Source organism: Pimephales promelas, chromosome 18 (assembly GCF_988280905.1).
Source record: "Pimephales promelas chromosome 18, fPimPro1.hap1.1, whole genome shotgun sequence".
Lineage (NCBI taxonomy): Eukaryota > Metazoa > Chordata > Actinopteri > Cypriniformes > Leuciscidae > Pimephales > Pimephales promelas.
Window position 1 is genome coordinate 7,097,229 of NC_142786.1, and position 22,068 is coordinate 7,119,296.

A 22,068-nucleotide genomic window follows, 5' to 3' on the forward strand; every position below is an offset into this window, starting at 1 on the left:
GCATGGGCGTCTCGCAGCCATCAGTGCGCGCTCCACACTCCGCACACACACTGGATATGCGTCAAAATATTGTGTTTATTTGTGCTTTGTTCCTTTTTTGGATAAAGGCGTCTTATACATATGCAGCCTAATAAAATGTTACGATAATGATGATTATTATTATTATTATTTGCGGAACCAAAACACACAAAATGTCGCATTGCAGTTTTGTGAAATATACTTTTTTCAGAGTTTTTGCGAAATGGACGTGTTTCCAATGTGCGTATTTTCAATTGGCAATTTCAGTTTGAAGGGTGATGGAAACGCGCCTATTTTAACTGCTCTGTACTTACCACTGCGTTTTATTTCTATAAATTAATTTAGTTTCAAATGAGAAATCGTCCAACCAGTTATTAAAGGTGTTAAACTCTGTACCTCAGTTTCTCGAGGTTGCGGCACGCACACTATGGTTAACCGAGTATTAACCGCTAAGGGCCTCGGTTAACGGTTAATGAAAAACTTGAAAACGTGCAGCCCTACTACCAATGGTTATTTTGGGACTGTCATGTTGCATAACATAAGAACACTATTTTATTAAATTGTTGTTGTGAATTCATTGGGATTAGTTGCCGTTTTCATTGCGTTGTTCCAGCACATCCACAACAGTCACACATTCTGACAAGCACGCATATTAGGCGGCGTTGGTGACACATTGTATTTGTCGTTATATTTTTATATTAAAGGGATAGTTCATCCAAGATGTAGGTGTCTTTGTTTCCACAGCATTTTCAATTTTGACATTTTTCGGTCAAACCGGTGTTGTCTGTCAGTCATATAATGCAGGTTTAAGGGGTGCACCTCAAAGAGCATGCACAGAGAAGTCCAAATTAAACATGATTTAATGACTTGTAAATGTAAGTACACATTGATGGCCTAAGACACAAAACGAGCAGTTTTTTGTGAGAAAACGAACAGTATTTATATAGTTTTTACCTCTTGTTTACAGCCGTCGAACTGATCTGAATCACATGTCCAACTGAACCGAACTGAACGTCTCCAGACGTTACGCCTGAAGTGATCAATTGCGTGTCTACGTCACGCATTGTTTACATGGAGATTTCGGAAGTTTTACCTTTCACTAAACATATTTAGAGATACGGGAAATCGCAATGGAAGACGATTTCGATGCATATTCCCGATTTTGATTTCCCCATCTAAAAATAAAATTCTGTGAAACCAGTGTCTCTGAGACTTAACCAATACTTTCAACTTCTTTCCAGACATGGCTACCTCTGTAACTGCTCCAGAAGAAGCAACAACAAAGCAGAAAAGGCAAGGGCTTTACAGAGCATTTTGGGCCCGACGCAGAATTGATAAGGTATAGTAACTCATTTTCATTTTGATGATCCCAAAATGGATAATCTGACGATTAATCGACCTGGGCTTAGTTTCCCAAAAGCATCGTAAGCCTTAGTAGATCGTAAAACCACTGCCCCCAATGGTCTCTAAAATAAACGTAGCTCCCAATGCTTTTGAGAAACTCAGCCCTGGAAGATATATTTTGGTCTAGGGCTACACAATTTTATGGGAAAGCTTTTTTTTTTTTTTTTTTTACACTGTGAACAAGCTCCAAGCTTGCTGTGGCTGTTTGCAGGGCTGCACAATTTGGCCAAAAATTGCTAATATTATTATTTTTTCTTCTAAATGGAAATATTAACTACTATTGCTATATTTCATTGTAAAATTTTTAAAAAATGGAGTCATTTTAAGTTAATTTCTTCATTTTCAAATGGTAAATTATCTAGCTTTAAAAAAAAAACGTTTTGGTGCATCTAGATGTTGTAAGAGACCCAAACTCAGATGCGGAGATGTTGGTGTGGACCAAAATTTACTGAACCACGCATATATTTAATTGAATCACAGCCTTTGCCATTTTCATAAGCACACGTAGCCATATTGCCATTTTGTTTAGATTAATTGTGTAGCTTTATTTTGGTCTATAACTTATAGCTCAATCCAATTCCTGAATCACCTCTGAAATAAAATGTTATTTAATGCATTTGGAAATCATCTTTCTTTCTTTAAAATAAAATTGCTCTTCCCCTTTCTTTGGATGCAGTTCTTCCCGTTTCTCCACAACTACAGCATAACAACGTGTCCTAACCAGGTGTTGCATGACAAAATTCTCCTATCAAGTCATTTGATAAATTAAGACCCAAACTTGTGACAAAATGTCTTGTTGCATCATGTTGCTTTTTGTGGTTGCCTCAAGTCAACATAAGAATTATAACCATTTATAATGTTCTGCCTGGTTAGGACACTGTTGGTCTAGTACACTCTTGCCTTTGTTCTAAATATCTGCATCTGACGGTGATGGGAATGGGTATTTTCCTCTTTTCTCTCATGCTACTCATTTCCTCTCACGCTCTGTTTGGTGACAGTCCTCCTCCCGCCCAGTTTTTATCCATTCTGTTTCCTGCTTTTATCCACTATAACACTGGTCCCCTCGTATTCCCCCAATTCTCTTGGTGTTTTTGACATTTGCACAGGAGCCCCTTGAACCATCTTCATCATCATCATCATGGGACCCTTCAGCACCACCCCACCATCCCTTCACCCCCACAGAAAGTCCCTCCCTCAAGCCTGAGCGCAAGCTGCTGCTGCGGCTGGAAAGGCTACCGGCCAGTGTTGTGCAAGCAGCCTTGTTGGGCGTAGCAATCCCGAACACCACAAAGTCACAGAAAGTGATGTGCGAGGTGGTTGAAGAGGAGCAAGCTTTTTTTCATTGCTCCTCTCTTACTCATTCTCAGAGTTCGGTGGAGCACACGCCTTCTAGTGTCCTGACTCCTCTGGCCAATGGCTGCACCCAGAGAGGCAAGTTGTCACAGAGGACGGTGAACAAGATTCGCGTGGACTTCAAGGTCAGAGCTGAGATTTCTATGAGTTTTCTATGAAACCAAAAGCTCTGTTTTTTGGGGGTGTTTTAGATGAATATTGATTACTTGAAAGCATTACCAGAACTAGGGCTGAACGATTTTGGAAAATAATCTAATTGCGATTTTTTTAGCCAATATTGCGATTGCGATTTAATATGCGATTTAAAAAAAAAGTTATTTACCTTCTGTATTAGTCGACAAAGACAAGCAATAAATAATTGTATAGTATGGATGGGAATCTTTAGATAGCTCATGATTCGATCTACCTTTTTTCTTATTAATTAATCTTAATAACTCTTAAAATATGCATTTAATTGCATGTGTAAAAACACATACTTTAAAAAATAAATATAAAAAAACATTTAATTAAAGCAATTACATGTTAAGAATTTTAAATAGGCTATATAAAATAATATAGCTTCAAAATATAAAAGCTAGTAAATAAAGAGAAACAAAAAAAAAACATTACAAGCAATAAAGAAAGAGTGGTCTCTGTATTTAAAAGTAGGCTGTCTGAATGTTTTTCATTCAAGAGCTGGAGTGATTTCCCCTCAGTTTAGATACGATAAGCTGCATTCACACTAATGCATATATCTCTTTTGAAATTGTAAATGTGGTTTGTCCTGTTGGTTTAAGATATAACTGACCGTGTTTACATTAATTTCGCGTCATAAAAGCATTTTGACATGCAAGTACATTTACCAATGAGTCGCTCACGGCCGCATGCACGAGCGCTCTTCACAAAGCACGCGTTAGTATTTTAAAATGAAAGCAGCCTTCTCAGTGATTTTCATGGTTTTAATATATAAGCCAACTGCATTCCAAAAGACATAAATAATGCCTCTGTGAACTGAAGCATTTGTAAAGAAAATACCCGCGGGAGAGAACGCGCACTGCAAGAGTAACGTTATAACATCAAGCAAAGCGGCAAAAACTGTTCAATGAAGCCCGCGAATGTCCTTGTAATTCGGTTCAATCCCGAACTTTATGAAATAACGTTACTATGTTTTGGAAGGTTCGAGCGGTGTCATGTGTGTGAGTGAGGAAGAGAGAGAGCGAGAAAATAGAAGCAAGCAGATTCAGAACACGGTTCGTTTCTAAAGCACGCGCAGCGTCATCACGCATCTGTGTTTAAAAACTAATCTCATACTCGATTCCGAAATTCTCTGAATCGATCCAGGATTGTTGAGGAGAGGAGAGAATAAATAACACAATAAACTGTTCTTTTCTGAACGCCAGACCGCGTAGCGTGGCAAGTTGATGCTTTATCTTGCAGACTGCTTTTCTCTCGCGTGTCACGTGACCAGTATAATCGCAGCTCTTGCGATTACAAAATCGCGTTTCATCATATCGCGATTTTATCGCAAATGCAATTAATCGTTCAGCCCTACCGAGAACCGTGAATTTTTACTGGTATTGGTACCGAATACTGAAATTTTGGTACCGTGACAACACTAGTTACTACAGTAAATCCATGGTTAATGTTGCTGATCTGTGGACACTGGATAGTTCATTCATGCCACAATGTTTCTCCCTGGTTTCCACGTCAGCATGGTTTAATCCGTTAATAATGGAGAAATGTGAATGTTTCTCACTAAATCTTGCAGCGATGTTATTACTTCAGTGGCGAATTCAAATGCTTTCTTTACTGGATTTGGCTGTGTAGTAAAAGTGCTACTTGATTTAGATCAGCTCACGCTGCATTAAGGGCTGCACGATTATGACAAAAATCGTAATTGTCAATTATTACCTTGAAATTATAATTGCGTTTATTAATTACGATTATCACAATTTTACATTGAATGATGTTTTGAAAAGCTGCATGCAAATTGTTATCAAAATAAAACGGCTGAAAACTCCTGAAAAACTTTCAATGCTTTGTTTAAAGTAACACCAAGTAACTTTTCCTCTTCGGTCGCCCTACTGGTTGGAAACGAAATTGTCCATTGCCGCTGTCGTAAATAATTTAGCCTACCGTCGCACGCACGCTCACTGTTTATCCAGCAGCGGCTTTAGAATGAACAATGTCCACAGACAAGGTAGAGTATGTGGCACGATTTCATGAAAGGATGATGTATTGCGACATCAGAAATGAAGAAAAACGAAATAATGACTATTGTAGTGCTTGATGTAAAGCAGTCGAATTTTGTAGTTCTTTTTGTGGTCGGGTTCCTACCCGAACCCCAAAGTTACATAGTGCCAGTAAAAGTGATACAGACCCCATCAGGCGACGGCAGAAGTGCCTTTCACCCTCTTACGACTTGATGAACCACTGATAAGATTTTGGAAACATTATTTTAAGTAAACGATAGTGTTGCTTTAGTGCTAATAGCATAGTTACACTCACTAAAATTAAAAACCCTTAAGATAAGCTGTAAATAAAAAACACATTGTGCCTTTGAATGATTACATAATTGTGGCATCCATAATTGTAAACGCGATTACAAATTCGATTAATTGTGCAGCCCTAGCTGCATTGGTCCAAACTCATAGACTGTCCGTCAACCACACAATAACGAGTAGCTCAGCTTCGTTCCGCTTACTTTACATTTGCCATTTGATGTTGGGCAATGTTGTAGTCACGCCAGCTTCTCTTACATTATAAGAGAACATCATCGCACCTACGCACCTACATTTGAAATAACAAAATTTTGGTCTGAAGGAAAAATGGTCCAACAAACCGTTCGGTTCAAAAATGCGTAACGAAAACCGAGCCGTAAGCCTCGTACCGAACGGTTCAATATGAATACGTGTATCGTTACACCCCTTGTACACACACACACACACATATATATATATTTTGTTTTATGTACCTTTTAAATTATCGCAACAACAAAAAAAATCCTAATGGTAAGTTATTTAAAATATTTGTAAATTATGTAAAATTTAAATGGTTAAATTTGTAGTTTTGGGGTGATATTTAAAGTCATCATCAAATCAAAATTGACCCGATCTGCTTTTATTAGCGCACATTTACTAGTCGTGTGGTGGACAATTTATTCGTGAAAGATAATAGACACACAAAAAAGTTTTTAAAAAGGTGTTAAAAGGTCTGTTTTTAAGGCTGTTTTTAATTCCCAAAAGTGGATCTCAAACGTTTTTATTTTGCTGCCTCTTTAATTTAACAACATTTTATTGTTAATTTATGCAGGAAGACTGTAACATCCAGAATGTGTGGTTGATGGGGGGATTGAGTATTCTCACTTCAGTTCCCATCATGCCCCAGTCTGTGTGTCTGCTCTGTGCCAGCAAAGGCCAACATGATGTAAGATCCAGCTCTCAATACATCACTAAATATCAAAGAATCATCATCAAAATTTCATTATTTGCAGAATAAAAGTTGGCCCTTATCTAATTTTCAGTTTGGTTGATCTTTTTTTACCAGATGATCTACTGTCAGATGTGCTGTGAGCCTTTTCATCGTTTCTGCCTGTCACCAGACGACTGCCCAAAGGAGGAGAACAAGGAGAACTGGTGCTGCAGACGCTGCAAGTTCTGCCATGTTTGTGGCCGCAAGAGCAAGCAAGCAAAGGTGCATTACGCTTTTAATTTAGTACTAATAAAGAATAGTCATGGAAGTGTGTTCTTGTTACTGTTCTAATTAATCAGCCATACAGTTTTCATGTTGCAGAAGAGAAAAATATTGTAAACGTACATTGAAATCAACAAATCAAATTTTGTTCTTCCTCATTTAGCCAGTTTTGCAGTGCAAGAGATGCATGTACTGCTACCATCCATCCTGTTTAGGACCCACATATCCCAAATCTGTAAAAATGAACACCTCATGGGTGAGTTGCTATAGGGTAATGTCCTAAAATCATCATTCTAATTTTCGCCTAGTTTGTCAGACATTGCATTTTAATTATTCAAACAGTGATAAGTCCGTCAATAAAGTTTGCTTTGTTTCTTTGCAGATTTGTATGCTGTGTATCAGGTGTAAGAGCTGCGGTGTGACTCCTGGGAAGTCCTCGGACTTGTCCTGGAACAGTGAGCTGGACCTCTGCCCCGACTGTAGCAAACTCCATAGCAAAGGTTTGACAATGCAAACGTCTAGTCAGATTCTAGTTCAGTCTGAAGATTCAGACTATATAGGAATGAATGTTTGATCTAATCCATCTGTCCCTGCATATTTTTTTTGGCCAAGTCATCCTTTCAGCAAACTCATAATTAATTAATGTGATTTCTATTGGTTATTTTCATTTTATTTTTTAAATTCAGTTAATGTAGTAATAATAATAACATTAATATTATTATTGCAAATTGTTTATATTAAAATGTATTTTGGTTTTATGTGATTTGTCTAAGAATTTTGCATTGTTGTAATTTGTTGAGTGTTTTCTCAGGGAACTTCTGCACTGTGTGTCTGAAGTGCTTTGAGGAACATGAGTTTGACAGCAGCATGATGCAGTGTGCCCGATGTGCACACTGGGTCCATCCCAAATGTGAGGGGCTCACAGGTGAGATCCATTTTCAATGCCTTGCTGATCCCACACACAGAACTCTGTCCTGTATTTCCTTCCTGTGTTTTTCATCTTCAGATGATCTGTACGAGATCCTTTGTCGTCTGCGGGGGAAGAGCCTGGTGTTTTCCTGTGCTCCCTGCAGTAAGAAATTCCGCAGCGGCTGGCAGGACGTCGTGCAGGTGGTTTTGAGGAACGGTCTAGAGAAGATCATGGATGGATTGAGGAACTCTCCGAACATGAGTCACCTCCTTGTATGTGCGCAGGTGAGGTTTTCAGCAGTCTGTGTGCGGAGAATATGTCCCCTTTAAGATTTAGTTTGAATGATTTATCTGTTCACCCTCCTGTAGTGTCTTGGAGAATCAAATGTGTTTTGTGTGTATCTGAACAGTGTGAGGCCTGTCCAGATTTTGAGGTTGTAAAGAAACAGTCAGGCTGCTGTTTACATCCTATAGAGAAGAAGCTGGAGAATGACCTGTACACTTCACTGGTGAGATCTTTTATATATGTGAAACAAGTTGACACATAAATTGGTTTTTCAAGAATAATTGTGTGGAAACGAACTTTCTATATCCTTAATAATCCAATACTATGTATAATTTACATTCAGTCTAAATCTTTCCTATGCATTTGCAGAAGAACCATTGAATTAGTCTACCAAAATATTTAAGTTGAAAATCACTGTTAAGAGATTTGGAATCAGTTAAATAGGTATAAAACTGTAACTAGCTGTTTACTCTGTCCTTTCAGAAAGCATTTCATGAGGATGTGGTGATGGTGTTGGTGGAAAGGCTCAGAAAAGAAGAATATCTTCCAGTGCAGCAAAGGCCTACAAGCCAAGCCAAGTTGTATTACATAAAGGTAATGTTTTCTTTTTTCAGGTCTACAATAGCTGCTGGTGTTCAGTTCAGCTGTTACTGTTATTATTATGAGTGCTATTTGCAGACTGTCTTTGTTCTGTCTTTGCAGCTAGTAGAACAAGTATTTAGCTGGTTCAACAGTCAGGACCCCAAAACATGGAACTCTCATATGCAAGAATTTCCACGGTATGAACATAGTTCTTCTTATTTTTAAAACATTAAAGTATTTCGGGTTACACAAATTGTTGCTTTGTAGATTGTCTATTACCAGCGAAAATAACTTGAGTCATCATTCAGATTGTAACCAACAAAAATGTGTTTACCACTTAGTATTAGTTTATTAGACAGTAGGGGTTTCACAACTACTGATTTTTGCTAGTCGACTAGTTTTGCATAACAGTCGACGACTAGTCGACTAGTCGTTAAATGGTTTATTCTAGGGGTGTGCGACAACACGAATAGTAAATGTCTCCACGATCTGCTTTTGAAGAAATATGGTAGTAGTATCGTGTTACAGTGCATTCTATCAGTTCTGGCGCCTCTCAACTGTACAACGCGACGTAGCCTACACATCACACGTTAAGGAATAGGTACGGGACACTGCAATTCACAAAAGTTCATTGTTTGCATAAGTCTTGCCGGTTAAACATTTAATTCACGCGCTGTTCTAACGTGCGCTTTCCTGAGCGCGCGGCATATCCCCGACGCTCATAGGCATTAGAAGCCTGTCAAACAGCGCCTGAATACTGGACTAAGTTATCTTTCAAGTCTTATTATGCTAATACTGTTAAATACACACAATGTTTACATAAACAGAATTGGCTATGTCTAAAGTGCAGCCTCCCCATATAGAAAGTGAAAGCAAACATTTGAGAGAAAATCTGGTGAAGGCTAATATGCGTCTATATTAAACACGTCGCGTGCTGGTCTAAAAGCGAGAGCAGTACTCGTATTTTCCGCACTACAAAGCGCACTTAAAAGCCTTTAAATTTCTCAATCCGGCCTTTTCTCAAGCTTTATAATCCGGAGCGCATTATATATGGATCATCAATTGCTCGCGCTCGTGTCCATCTTATGCCCGCTTTGTCACACGGCCAGTTCAACCTCGTATAAAATATCTCCCGCTCACGAGCGCTCTCTCTAACACACACACGAACAGACACTGCTGTCAGCAGGCTGCGAATGTAAGTTACGTGCCCGCCCCAGCGCGCTCACGCTTACTAAATAAACGCCTCACCTCCGACGCCGCGCACTCGCTGCTTTCCCTTTTGCACATCTAGTGGATGCATAACGCAAACCCAGTCAAACGTTTGAAAAATGTTCTAAAATAGGCCATTGAAGGTGCGCCTTATAGTGCTTATAGTATATAGTACTGCCGCTTGTATTTAAAGGGATAGTTAACAAAAAAAATATATCTATATATATACGTCATCATTTTGTTTCCGACTAGTCGACTAAGGCCAACAGCGCCAACTAGTGGTTGTGACAGTCGACTAGTCGACTAGTTGATGAAACCCCTATTAGACAGTTGTTCTGTTGGGTTTCCTAACTGAAATATTAAGCATGAATTTTTGCTACAGCACTTATATTTATGATTCATATTCCTTTAAGTAAATTTTTTCCCCGAAAATGATGTACATTTGTGTTATGGACATTTTTGTACCTAGTTCTTAAATAATAATTAAAGTACAATGAAGTCATAAGTATACATGTTAATTTCTTGCAAGAAAGGCAGTTCCCACACAGACAGGGTCTGATATGAGAAGGGCAAACAGCTTCCCATTTTAAGGAGTTTATATACAAAAGATCACCCTCCAAATTGACCTGGCCTGTCTGTCCTATTTGCAATTTCCCTGACACAGTCACAGTTTTTTACAGTTTTTTACTGAAAAGTCACATCTATTGTATAAATCCTCTCTGTCTAAAACAAGAAAACATCTATGTTTATAAAACACACAAGCATATGTTCAAAAAGAAAAGATACATAAAAAATAAGATAAAATGAAAGATAATATGATTGGTTCTTCATTTACTGCCTCTTCTGTTACTAGGTAGAGGAGACTTTCTTTAAATGATTACTTCATAGACGTCATGTTCGAATTTAGTCATCTGTCTGGTTCCATTTCTCATATTTGTTATTTATACACACAATCAGGTGTTTGACACACATACATTCATCTGAAGTACAGAATGTCTTGGTGCATTGTCTCAGATTTAGCAGATAAATGAGGTCAACTAATAAACCATGGTTAGATTAATATTCAGTTTAAAATTTCCCTTACAATTTGTTATAAACATAACCAAATAATAAGAAGAGTTTTTTTTTTTAATTTTCTTATTTTAATGTCTCATTTTGTTTTGTCTTATTTTACGTTGTCTTGAGGTCCCCTTGAGTGGAGGTTCATTTTGCCCCTTTTGTTTCATAGTGGTATGCTTCATGAAGCTGTAATTCCTCCCAGCAATGAACACAGTTATGCACAATGGCTCAAAGAGCAGAACCCAGAAAACTCTCACTCAAAATCTCAAGGTAAGCGCATTGTGTTTTTATATTAATGGCTCATGCTTTCATCTTGTTTGTATCTTGTTTTGTTAATTTTTGTCCATGGACCACAGATCTACAGAATGTGAACTCTCAGTCTTTCATGGATGAAAGACAGTGCTCCCTCTGTCAGCAACATGGAGATGCCAAACCGAATGTAGGTGAAACCTTGAGCAGTTCTGTGTTCTGGGATGAGTATTTTGTTGGACTCAGTTGAGTTGTATTGTATGTGTAGGATGCTGGTAGGCTGCTGAATATTGGACAGAATGAATGGGCTCATGTGAACTGCTGCATGTGGTCGGCGGAAGTGCAGGACGTCAAAGGAGCTTTACTGCATGTTCACAGTGCCGTCGCCAGGGGCCGCTTCATGGTAAGTATCGACTGATAAAGAATAGTGTATATGTAGAATAAAATGTAGAAATATTATTAAATATACCTTTTTTTTCAGCGCTGTGAAAGTTGTGGCCAAACAGGGGCGACTGTGGGTTGTTGTCTCACCTCGTGTCAGAGTAACTACCACTTCATGTGTGCTCGTGCCAGCAACTGTGTCTTCCAGTGTGATAAGAAGGTTTACTGTTACAAACACCGTGATCTCATAGACAACAAGGTTTGTATGTTTAGCAAAACTGATAATGTTTTACAGTTACTGTATAATTGAAGTCAGAAGAATGTAAACAAGCTTTTCTTTTTGTAGATTGAACAAGGCAATGGGTTTGAAGTTCTCAGAAGGGTCTATGTTGATTTTGATGGAATCAGTCTGCGTAGGAAGTTTCTTACAGGCTTGGAGCCAGAGTCTGTAAATGTGATGATTGGTGAGTAAGCCGGTCATTTTTTTTGTGTGTGTGTGTTTAAAAATAAGAGAGAATTCAACATTTTTCATTATGTACCCATGCAGGGTCTCTACACATTCAAAAACTTGGTGTTCTGACGGAGCTGTCTTCAAATTCTGGAAAATTGTATCCAGTTGGTTACCAGTAAGTAATAGTTTAAAATCACTCAGCTTTCATTTGATAATTCTTTTAATTTGATACTGGTGATGATCTAAGCATTAGTCACGTAATTCCTTTTGTAGTATAATTATTGTCTAAAAAATTATTAAAAAACCATTAAGGAGTTTAGCAGACCTTTGATTGTTAATAGTAAACTAGTATCAGCTTCAGCACATTCACCCTCCATGAATGTTTATTTTAAGAAGCAATAGCTGTTCCCAGTTGGATGATCTTTTTCCATAGTAATCTGTACTCATAGTTTGATCTGGTCTCAGATGTTCTAGATGGTATTGGAGCACTGTTGACCCTCGCAGGCGATGCCGGTACACTTGTAAAGTGACAGAGGTGCGACCTTCAACGCGGTGCAAAACCCCTTGTTTCTTGGTGGACCAGGGAGAAAATCACACAATTGTACACAGCCCAAAAGTTCACAATGGTGTGTGTTTAAGTATATCTATCTACATGCTTATTTTAATTTTAACATTGAAGCATTTAATTTAGAGCCCGTACAGGTTTTTGGTGGCAAGCATGGTGTAAAATCTTTTGTACTTTGTGTTAATTTTTTAAAATCACATTTCTGTCTCGTAGATAAGGATGACACAGACAGCGAGTCTTTTTCACCTGAGCTTCCTCCCAATACCCCCTCCAAGTCTAAACAGGACTCAGGGGTCGCAAGTAAGACACACAACAGGAGACCAGCAGGAGGAATGTCCAGACCATTACCTTCCCCAGGTACGATTCTTCTATCATTTTCAAGTTCTCTATTCATTTATTAAACAAATAAATCAAATTACATAAAATTCCAATCTGATGAAAAAACATGAAAAATCTGTCATTTACTCACCCCTTAGCCATCACAAATCCACGTGAATCGAATGAATATATTTAAGAGATGAGAAAGTATGAACTGACAGTGATTTATTGGCAAGCGACATGTGCAACATTCCATTCCCTCTCTTAGAGGTGTTTAGGAACACCTTAAGGCCTGTTCACACCGGGACGAATTTCGCGCGCGTTATTCGTCGACGTTTAACGCCTCGTGACTAAACAATGGGCGCCAATGTGAGTGTTCACACCGACGCGAAAAACGCCACGCGTAAAAGCGTCATTTTTAAAAAAACGCCTCGGGTTCGTTTTTTTGGTTTGACGCGCCGCGTCAAAACCTATCCGACCAACGAGATCGGCGGGTTTGCTCACGTGTCTGGTACTTCTGAAGTTACAGTAAAACACAACTTGAGGGCGCTCAAACACAAAACGGTCTTGCCGAGCACACATACGGCGAAGAAGAGACAAGATTCCTACTGTATGGGCAAGATGAATGTTGAGCTGCTGGTCTCGGAGCACAAAGAGCTATAAGATAATATTTATATTAGTATTTCTGTAATAATAGTATAGTATAGGGTGACCAACAGTCCTGTTTTCCCGGGACATATGTAAAACGGTCACTTTGTGCTTTATAGAAATCTGAGTTGAGATGAGAACTGCGCATAGTGTGCATAATGTCAGTTAGATTTTGACAAGTGAGGAGAGGAGATAACCGCTGTGCCGACTCTTTGTATTCTTTCTTTTATTTTATTTTTCTATTGTGACCAGATGCTTGTTTGTTTGTTTTCTTTCGCTCGATCCCCGTGTATGAGGAGGACGAGTGCGACGTTTGAGTGGTTTTATTAAACGCGGGGAAATACGACAACTCTCGTCTCTCGTGCATCTGTTCATCTGACAACTGCTATGTTTTTATCTCTGGGCAACATCTCAACTTTGCGTTACACATGTCCTGTTTCCACGTCCTGTCCTGACTGTTTTTAAGTGATGAAAATGTCCTGGTTTTCAAACAAAAACTGCTGGGAAAGATCAGTTCTACAGGAAAATATAGATGGGCAAACAAGGTGGATGAGGAAGAAAAGCAAGATAAAGAAAATGAAAACTAAAGATATAAATAGATTTTGTTAGTTCGTTTTTGTAAGTTTGTGAGAGCTATTTTTTGTTACATTTGGAGGCATTTTTTAGTTATTTATTATTTATATATTTATTTTTCTATATTTATTATTTGTCTTACAGAAGACATTATTTCTATCATTATTTCATTCGTTTTTTTTCTATCTCTCAAAATAAAACATTGAGACATGAATATGATCACCCTAGTATAGTATTCTATTATTATTTCTGTTTTACATTAAGCGCCATCTAATGTCAGGGAATGAATTTGCATGTTCACTCGGCTCATCGTCAGCGAAAAACGCTTGGGTGTGAACACAAAAAACGCGTTGAAAAACGCTGACGAATAACGCGCGCTGATATTCGTCCCGGTGTGTACGGGCCTTTAGAGCTTAATAAATAATAGAGAGAAAAAAAAGTAACAAAGTCTTTATCAACAGAAAGTAATCAAATGTAAAACAACACTCTGTATAATTTTTTTCTGTATCTTTTCTTGTTTTATTAACATCTCAGGAAATGCTGTTTCCACATCCCATCACATTTTGACCATCAGTGACCTTGATGAGACACGGCGTGCAACCAGGAGACTTTCCACACGTAGCCGAAACGCCTCTCCTCCCCCTGTAGTACTTTCGGGCCCGATAGCTCTGCGATCAGGGAGCTTGATTCATCCTAGGTCACTTTCATTTAGCCCCCCTGTCTCACCACTTGGTGCAACCGAGAACCTCATGAGCACCACTTCACCTCGACGAAGAGGGAGGCCTTCTTCATTATCTCCATCTAGCGTCACCTCAGGACCCTCTCCACCACAAGCAGCTCTCCGTAGTCCCTCTTCGACCGCACCTTCATCTGTCCGCCACTCCTCGCGACTTCAACAGCCTTTCACAACCACAACACATAAAACTGACGAGGTGGATCAGGAGTTCTTTGCCTTGTCAGAGCCAGAGGAGGCTGCAGGTGCGCCAAGCCACAGAATTCCCACCACATCTGACAAGTCGGATCATGAGCTGCTTTCTGCGCACTTTGATCCAGACACAGATGTGGCTTTGGCCTCAGTATTGAACGCAAAGCTTGAATTTGATGAGGCTTTGCTCAATGAAAATGTGGCTCTGGATTGTGACCCTCAAGGTAGTGAGGCAGATGCGGAAGAAGGAGCCTGCAAATACATCACGGGCAGGAACGATCTGTCAGCTCCTGTGACTTCAGAGATGCAGATGGAAACAGATGATGATGTTGCTGACCATTATCTGAATTTCTCTCGCACCGTTGTGGTCCGTGAGCCTGCCAAAGACTCTACACAGGCAGGTCTTGCTGTCCTTTCTAACTCAGGGTCCATCTCGCAGCTGGATGGAGCTGACAATGACTCAGAGAGCGATACAGGTGAAGCCAACACAGATGATGATACTCAGGAAATAGGGAGTCGTTTTTGTAGTCAGGATACTGAGCCATTAAAACGCACTAGTCCAAACAAGGACAGAACGCTTGGCGAAGAGCAGCTAGTTTGCACACAAACATCGATTGCAAATCCACATACAGCAGATTCTGTTGATCAGAATGCTCAGTCGGAGACTCAAAACATGGACCAGGTTTGTGAAGAACAGGAAGTAAGTACTTTACAAGAGAGCGGATTGGTTGTTGACGTTGGCGCTGACATATCCAATCAAGAGGAAGGATCCTTCACAGAAGGATTGAAAGAAACAACCCCCATCATTTACAAAGGCGGTGATCTTGTGACGAGCCAAGAAGTAGTCTTGATGGAGAATGAATCAACAGAAAGCTCGCAAGAGGTGTTCTTGGACGACGCCAGTGGTAATTTTATATCTGCCGTTGACGGCAGAGTTTTGGACTTGACAGAAAATGCTGCTGGTCCTGAGGCGACAAGCGATTCCTCACCTATAAACAAGGATGACTCCGTTTTAAGGAGAGGTTTGTTGCCTGTTGAGAATCTACCAGCAGCCATGCCAATGAGTGGTACTAGAACAATTGTTGCACCAGCTATGCACACAAAAAGACGTTATGTGACTATTCAACCTGGATCCCAACCCAAAACTTTCCAGATGGCCCTACCTACTGCCACCTCTCTGGCACTCTCCATGCCCGTCAGTGTTGTCTCATCTTCTCCCACCTTCTCCATTGCGCAGCAAGGAACTCTTCTTGCTCCTGCCCCGGCTGTGATAAATGGTTTCGGAGCTCTGCCGAAGGAAGCCACAAAGGGTCGTGCGATCGCCATACGCATTACCACCCCAAAACAAGTGACAGGACAGTCTCTGCTCCAGTGTTTGCCCGGTACACCATCTACACCTCAGGTTCTTCTGGTCAACCGTGCTGGACAGATTCTAGTGAAAAACCCACAGACTAATACCTACCAAGTACCTAGTGCTAATTCCCCCTCGTATACCCAAATCAGCCAGATTGCAAAGCTAATCCACAGTAGGAACGTTCTCCAACGGCCCGTGCCTAAGGTTACGGTGATACCGGTGCCGCAGCTTCAGACTAGTCTCGCCAAAACCACACCAACGCGCATCATCTCTTACAGCAGCAGCAATGGAGCAGCACCGTCAACCCAGGTGCTTATCAGGAGGATTCCTCAGAGTAATCCTGGAAGCCAATTGCACACTATTAGTCCGCCGAAAGAAAAAGCTGACTTGACTTCTGAAGGTGGGCGGAAGGAAATGGTGGCCCAGGCCATTATCGACAAAGCAATGGCAAGTCACCGCGAAGTTGCAAATCCCAACAGCACAAAACCTTCTCGGGCCCACCTTGATAAGCAGCTTTCTCCTGAATCGAAGGAATCATCTACTGTGTGTCGTCTTCGAACTCAACCCAACATCTTGTCCCACTCCAGACCTCCAGTCAAGATCAAGAGAGTGTCTTCATTAACTGATCGAATTGGTGTGAAAAGATGCAGGACAGACTTCTTGGATCAAATTGATCCTTGTTCCCAGGATGACCACAGCAGGTAGGGATGAATATTTGATGATCTAATCGTTGGTCTAGGTTTAGAGACCTAGCATGGGAGGGGAATTTCCTGTTTGTTAGCATGAACACGGTACATCAGACGTATCATTTTGTGCCATAAAAAGGATATAGTAAATGCTGTGAAAGTTAGATTTTCTGTTTTTTCTGCATTACATTGAATTACATCTATGAAGGGTGGACCTGATCATAAACCCAATCTGATATTGAACATCTGTTCATTTATTTTTATTTTCCCCATGCAATATTAATCGTTATTTTTCACATTTTTAGATCAAATCGGGTTAGAATAAAGGCCCCTAGTGTAAAGGATGTGCTCGACTTGGACGAACCTGAATCTCTTGACCAGAAGAAGATTGATGAATCCAAGGTTGCTGAACTAGAGAGGTCAGTAATGAGAATTAAATATCACATTTAGTCATATTTTATCCCAGAAAATCGCTATATTTTCTTTTTCTTCTTTTTAGAATTACTCCAAATAATTTGGAGCCCACTGCGGCGCAGGAAAATGAGACACGAGACGGTGGTAAATCTCAATGTATGAGCTCAAAACACGGTGATTCCTCTGACTGGGCCCCGTATGCAGGTTAATATGAAATATGGATTTATGTTTTAGTTGCTCACACTAATTTGATGAATAGCTCCATGAAAAGTTCACTGCATGTGTAATTGTTTCAGGATGGAGTTCAGATGAGGACTCCCCATCACCTGGCAAGCAGGATAAATATGCCAGTCTGTATCAGCCCCACCTGCGTTTCCAAATTACCAGTGAGGATGGTTTCAGCATAGAAGCCGACAGCATGGATGGTCAGTTTTGAGAAATCTTGTACTGGTACTATGAAAAAAGCAATTGGGTTTCTTTCTTTAACACTTTGGCACAAAATAATACGTTTCCTCCGCTGTTTCTTCAGTGGCGTGGAAGGCAGTAATGGATGGTGTCCAGGAGGCACGGATAGGCTGTCGGTTGGAGCAATTTCCCATCAGCAGGGTCAGCGGTGCCAGGGTGCTGGGTGTCCTCCACGATGCTGTGCTCTTCCTGCTGGAGCAGTTGCAGGGTGCTTCCCTTTGCCAGAAACACCGTTTCCGTTTCCACCAGCATGAAGTACCAGAAGAGGTGCTCCCGATCAACCCCAGTGGCTGTGCCCGCGCAGAGGTCTATGAACGGTAAGTATCAGTAAAGACTATCTGAACTCGGGTAGCCTTTGTCGCATATTGACTTACTTCATTTGTTCATTTTCATGTTTTGAAAACAAAAATGACCTTTTTTTTTCACTCTCCAGAAAATCTACCTTTGATATGTTTAATTTCCTGGCGTCGCAACATCGGCAGCTTCCTGAGTCTAGGCCATGTGATGATGAAGAGGATGATGTTATGCTCAAATCCAGCCGGTTAGACACTATAGCAACATAATACACTTCCGCTTTTTTTGAAGGCTGCATTTATTTGGTTATTATAAACGAAACTATTCTGAAATATTATTCAAATTTAAACTAATTGTTTTACATAATTTGTCCAGACTTCAGTGTCACTTTATCCTTTAGAAATCATTCTAATAGGCTGATTTTCAGCTCAATTAGTATAATTTTTTTTTTTCTGGATTCTTTCTTAATTAAAAGTTCAAAAGAATAGAATGTATTTGAAATAAAAATCTTTTGTAACATAAATCTCTTTACTTCATAAGAGACTTCTTTCAGAGACATTAACAAAAATCGTACTGACCCAAACTTTTGAACGGCAGTGTGTGTATGAATGTATAAATCTCAAGAGTATTTATATTCATTCTTGCATTTCAACTTCCCTTTAGAAGAGCCACAAGTACGGAGTTGCCAGTGGCTATGAGGTTCAGACACTTGGAAAGAACCTCCAAAGAAGCTGTGGGAGTTTACAGGTAATTCCATCCACAGTGATACAGCACGAAAGCTAGCCGTGTAAAATTTCTAATTACCAATCATAAGCCAATAAGCTGTTTTTTATTTAGTCTTAGTCCTGTGTCAAATGTACTTTTTTAGTTTTTATCATATTAAGTCAACCTTGTCCTGTTTTTTTTTTTTTTGTCAAGTTTTAGTCAATGAAAACTGTCACAATTTTGTCATTAAATTGATAATCCTGGTTATTTTGCTCAAAATTATAATCACAATGATTGTGGTCATGTGAGAAATTAGTTTTTTCATTTAATTTAAGCACAATATCTTAATGAAGATCGACTTTATTCTCAGTGTAGAAAGTCTACCGTGCGCTTGGTTGCCAGATTGAGAGGATTAAGTAAAACACCGGGCAGAAAATGTACCTTTTAAAGGGATACTCCACTTTTTTTGGAAATAGGCTCATTTTACAACTCCCCCAGAGTTAAACAGTTGAGTTTCTGATATTTAGAAGAATAAACTGTCTGGTTACTGATATTCTTCTAAATATCAGTAAATCGGCTGAATGGATTTGAAAACAGTAGCAACTCAACTGTTTAACTCTGGGGTAGTTGTAAAATGAGCCTATTTCCAAAAATAGTGGAGTATACCTTTAAAGTCGGCATGAAATGGAAGTTGAGATTGTAATTTTTTCCTTGTCGTGACGTATATCTGAGTGAAACGGCTTCTGAAATTAGAAAATGTAGGGCATGGCTTGATTTCGTCCTTCGGGAATTGATTGGATTCTTGGATGTTGGGCGTTGCAAACAAAATGGAGGCAGATTTGAATGTGAATCTCTGAGAGGCGGTGCACCAATAGCCTCATCGGATCTGGCCGCACCCTTTCGCCATTCCACCTGACTGAAATAGAAGAGGCTGTTTCGACGGGGGAGGGATTTGTATTTGATTAAATATTATAAGGGTACATGAATTTAAAAAAAAATAATGAAGTGCACAGATAAATCGTTTACAATGAACACTACAATATTACATCTAAAAAGAAGATTTGTCTAATTCAATTTCTTGCCGACTTTAAGAGAAAGGCTCTAATTGGGGGATTTAAGATGATATCTGGCAAGCCAAGACACTTGATAAAAAGAGTCTGTAATATTTTGTATTTCTTTCGACAAAACAAAAAGAGATTTAGTCACTTCAGTCATGGAAAAAAGGACGTCGGCGAACATTTTTCCATCATAGATTTTGTTGACGAAATCAACACTAGATGAAAAGTAACCACGTTTTCCTCTCCATGATAGATCTGCTATACATGGTCGTGGTCTTTTCTGCAAGAGGAACATTGAGGCTGGGGAGATGGTGATCGAGTATGCTGGAAATGTCATCCGCTCAGTTCTCACAGACAAAAGGGAGAAATACTATGACGGCAAGGTAAATGTGATTTAAAAATATCCGTTTATTCGTTGTCACCAGGCTTATCTCATGTAAATGTTTCTTTCCTAACTCTCTAACTGTCTTATTTCCTCCCTCTGTCTCCTCAAAGGGCATCGGCTGCTACATGTTTCGCATTGACGACTTCGATGTGGTGGATGCCACCATGCATGGAAACGCGGCCCGGTTTATCAACCACTCCTGCGACCCTAACTGTTACTCGAGAGTCATCAACGTGGAGAGCCAGAAGCACATCGTTATTTTCGCCCTGCGGAAGATTTACCGTGGAGAGGAGCTCACCTACGACTACAAGTTCCCCATTGAAGATGCAAACAACAAATTGCACTGTAATTGTGGGGCCCGGCGCTGCCGACGCTTCCTGAACTAAAGTCACCGTGGTTTTCTCTGGCACATGGGTGAAAATAGGAGGTTTGTGAGGGGATATTTTGGTATGGGTGGCTATTTTTGAAGGAACAGGTGCTTGAGGGTATGGAGCTGGAAGATACACCATAGTGATATTGATTGGCCAGTTGTGTAGCGTTTTAGACCACCACTCATGTCTTTATTGGTTACCTCGTATGAGCTATATTTCCTACCCCAACATTCGACAACCTGGAAAGTCCTGATTGCTTTGATTTAACAATTAAAATTTGTGACCTCAAACGAATACCCTTTACTTAACGACTTCACCTCTCCTTATGCTACTTTTCCCCGGCATGCCTTTCTTGCCACTGGTAATACAGTAGATCTTTTCTGGAAGAATCCTTTAGCTGTCAGAACTAATGTACAGAGGTTTTCATTGTGGAAGATACCCTGAAGTTACAAAGGGTGTGATTATTTTTGCTACTGAATCAGAGGAGTTCCTGTGATGGGTCGTCCTCAATAGCACCTTAATAATCTTTGCTTCTCCCCCACCCCAGAAATGTTGGCACTGTACATATTTTCCTGGACAGATGTACATTTTGGTGAACTATGATCAATCCTGCTACACAACATCGTTTGTAAACAGGAGCATTTACATTTGTATATTTCAGTGTTTTTTTTTTTACATGGGTGCAAATGAATGCATCACTTAGAACATGCTTTTTCCCTTTCGCAAATTCCCTCGTCTGCCACATTAATTTAAGATAGAGTACCTTTTCTCTGAATGCATGTACAGACAGTTTCGCAGCATTCTGGGTCATGTACAGATTACTTTTCTTCATGAGACTTCACCTAAAGCCCAAATTTTTGACACACTGATTTTAAGAACCCACTGTTTTTATGTGCTTTTATATCTTAAGGTTCTCTCTTTGTTTATGTAATATTAGGATTACTTGTGCAGTGTTAAATGTTCAAAAAATACTCCCATCCTGATCAAAACATGCACAAGTATTGACAGAAATATACATACTCATGAATGGCGGGTTTAGCTTGAAACGGCCGACTTGCTTCTAATAGCCATGTGTTTGTTCCTTTCCTCACGCAGCACGTTTAGGCCGACTCTCACGTCCATTTTGTTTGACTACCTCAGTAGCTCAGTAAACCAGTGACGGCTAGTGAAGTTACAGTGCAAACAATAGTAAAAATAATGCTGGGGTCATCCCGAAATAGCTTTGATTTTATGCAACTTGACTGTAGGGGTTGTTTGTTTTCTTTTGTTTGTTTTTCCAGAGAATTTCCAGATCCCTCTTTCCTCGTGCTTTTGTACAGAATTGAAGTGTGCTTATTAAAAATGAAGACTGAGGCTTGATTCCATCACTGAACGTGATCCGACTCAAAAGTGAAACTTTGTGTATAGTTGTATACAAGAATTTCTAAATCTGTTAAATTTTTCTACGCACTTTTTTTTTATTTATGATGTTCTGTACGTAATAAAGATGCAAAGATATTTGAACTAAGTACGTTCTTGAATTTTTTTTTTTTTTTGGCATGAAAACATAATTGATCCCGATTACTGCATTACAGCTCGCTATACTAAATAAAAAATGGCTTTCGTTCTGCCTTTATTGAACTTTAACTTAAATTTACCCGTTAAAAATGTTGCAAATAGTTAATTTGGATTTTTATTTATTTTGACTTTCATCAGAACATTTATAACATTTATTATTTCGTAATGGTGGATTTG

General features: G+C 39.5%; 1 protein-coding gene across 3 annotated transcripts in view; it reads left to right on the top strand.

The window, feature by feature from the left end:
• kmt2ba (lysine (K)-specific methyltransferase 2Ba) overlaps window positions 1–21,837 on the top strand; it is a 34,528-nt gene extending 12,691 nt beyond the window's left edge. For 2 of the 3 annotated variants that reach the window (XM_039678339.2, XM_039678340.2), the window contains exons 10-37: window positions 1,260–1,357; window positions 2,790–2,900; window positions 6,067–6,180; window positions 6,301–6,447; window positions 6,611–6,703; window positions 6,830–6,947; window positions 7,259–7,372; window positions 7,454–7,641; window positions 7,767–7,865; window positions 8,126–8,236; window positions 8,345–8,421; window positions 10,662–10,762; window positions 10,849–10,931; window positions 11,010–11,144; window positions 11,223–11,381; window positions 11,469–11,586; window positions 11,670–11,748; window positions 12,039–12,199; window positions 12,352–12,495; window positions 14,212–16,657; window positions 16,948–17,061; window positions 17,142–17,260; window positions 17,353–17,481; window positions 17,586–17,838; window positions 17,955–18,062; window positions 18,479–18,562; window positions 19,832–19,961; window positions 20,074–21,837. In XM_039678339.2, coding sequence (XP_039534273.2) covers window positions 1,260–1,357; window positions 2,790–2,900; window positions 6,067–6,180; window positions 6,301–6,447; window positions 6,611–6,703; window positions 6,830–6,947; window positions 7,259–7,372; window positions 7,454–7,641; window positions 7,767–7,865; window positions 8,126–8,236; window positions 8,345–8,421; window positions 10,662–10,762; window positions 10,849–10,931; window positions 11,010–11,144; window positions 11,223–11,381; window positions 11,469–11,586; window positions 11,670–11,748; window positions 12,039–12,199; window positions 12,352–12,495; window positions 14,212–16,657; window positions 16,948–17,061; window positions 17,142–17,260; window positions 17,353–17,481; window positions 17,586–17,838; window positions 17,955–18,062; window positions 18,479–18,562; window positions 19,832–19,961; window positions 20,074–20,349 — 5,909 coding nt within the window. In that variant the 3' untranslated portion in view covers window positions 20,350–21,837. Of the gene's footprint in view, window positions 1–1,259; window positions 1,358–2,528; window positions 2,901–6,066; window positions 6,181–6,300; window positions 6,448–6,610; window positions 6,704–6,829; window positions 6,948–7,258; window positions 7,373–7,453; window positions 7,642–7,766; window positions 7,866–8,125; window positions 8,237–8,344; window positions 8,422–10,661; window positions 10,763–10,848; window positions 10,932–11,009; window positions 11,145–11,222; window positions 11,382–11,468; window positions 11,587–11,669; window positions 11,749–12,038; window positions 12,200–12,351; window positions 12,496–14,211; window positions 16,658–16,947; window positions 17,062–17,141; window positions 17,261–17,352; window positions 17,482–17,585; window positions 17,839–17,954; window positions 18,063–18,478; window positions 18,563–19,831; window positions 19,962–20,073 lie in introns of all 3 variants that reach the window. The other variant, XM_089122773.1, reaches the window with a different exon arrangement.
• The last annotated feature ends 231 nt before the right edge of the window (window positions 21,838–22,068 follow it).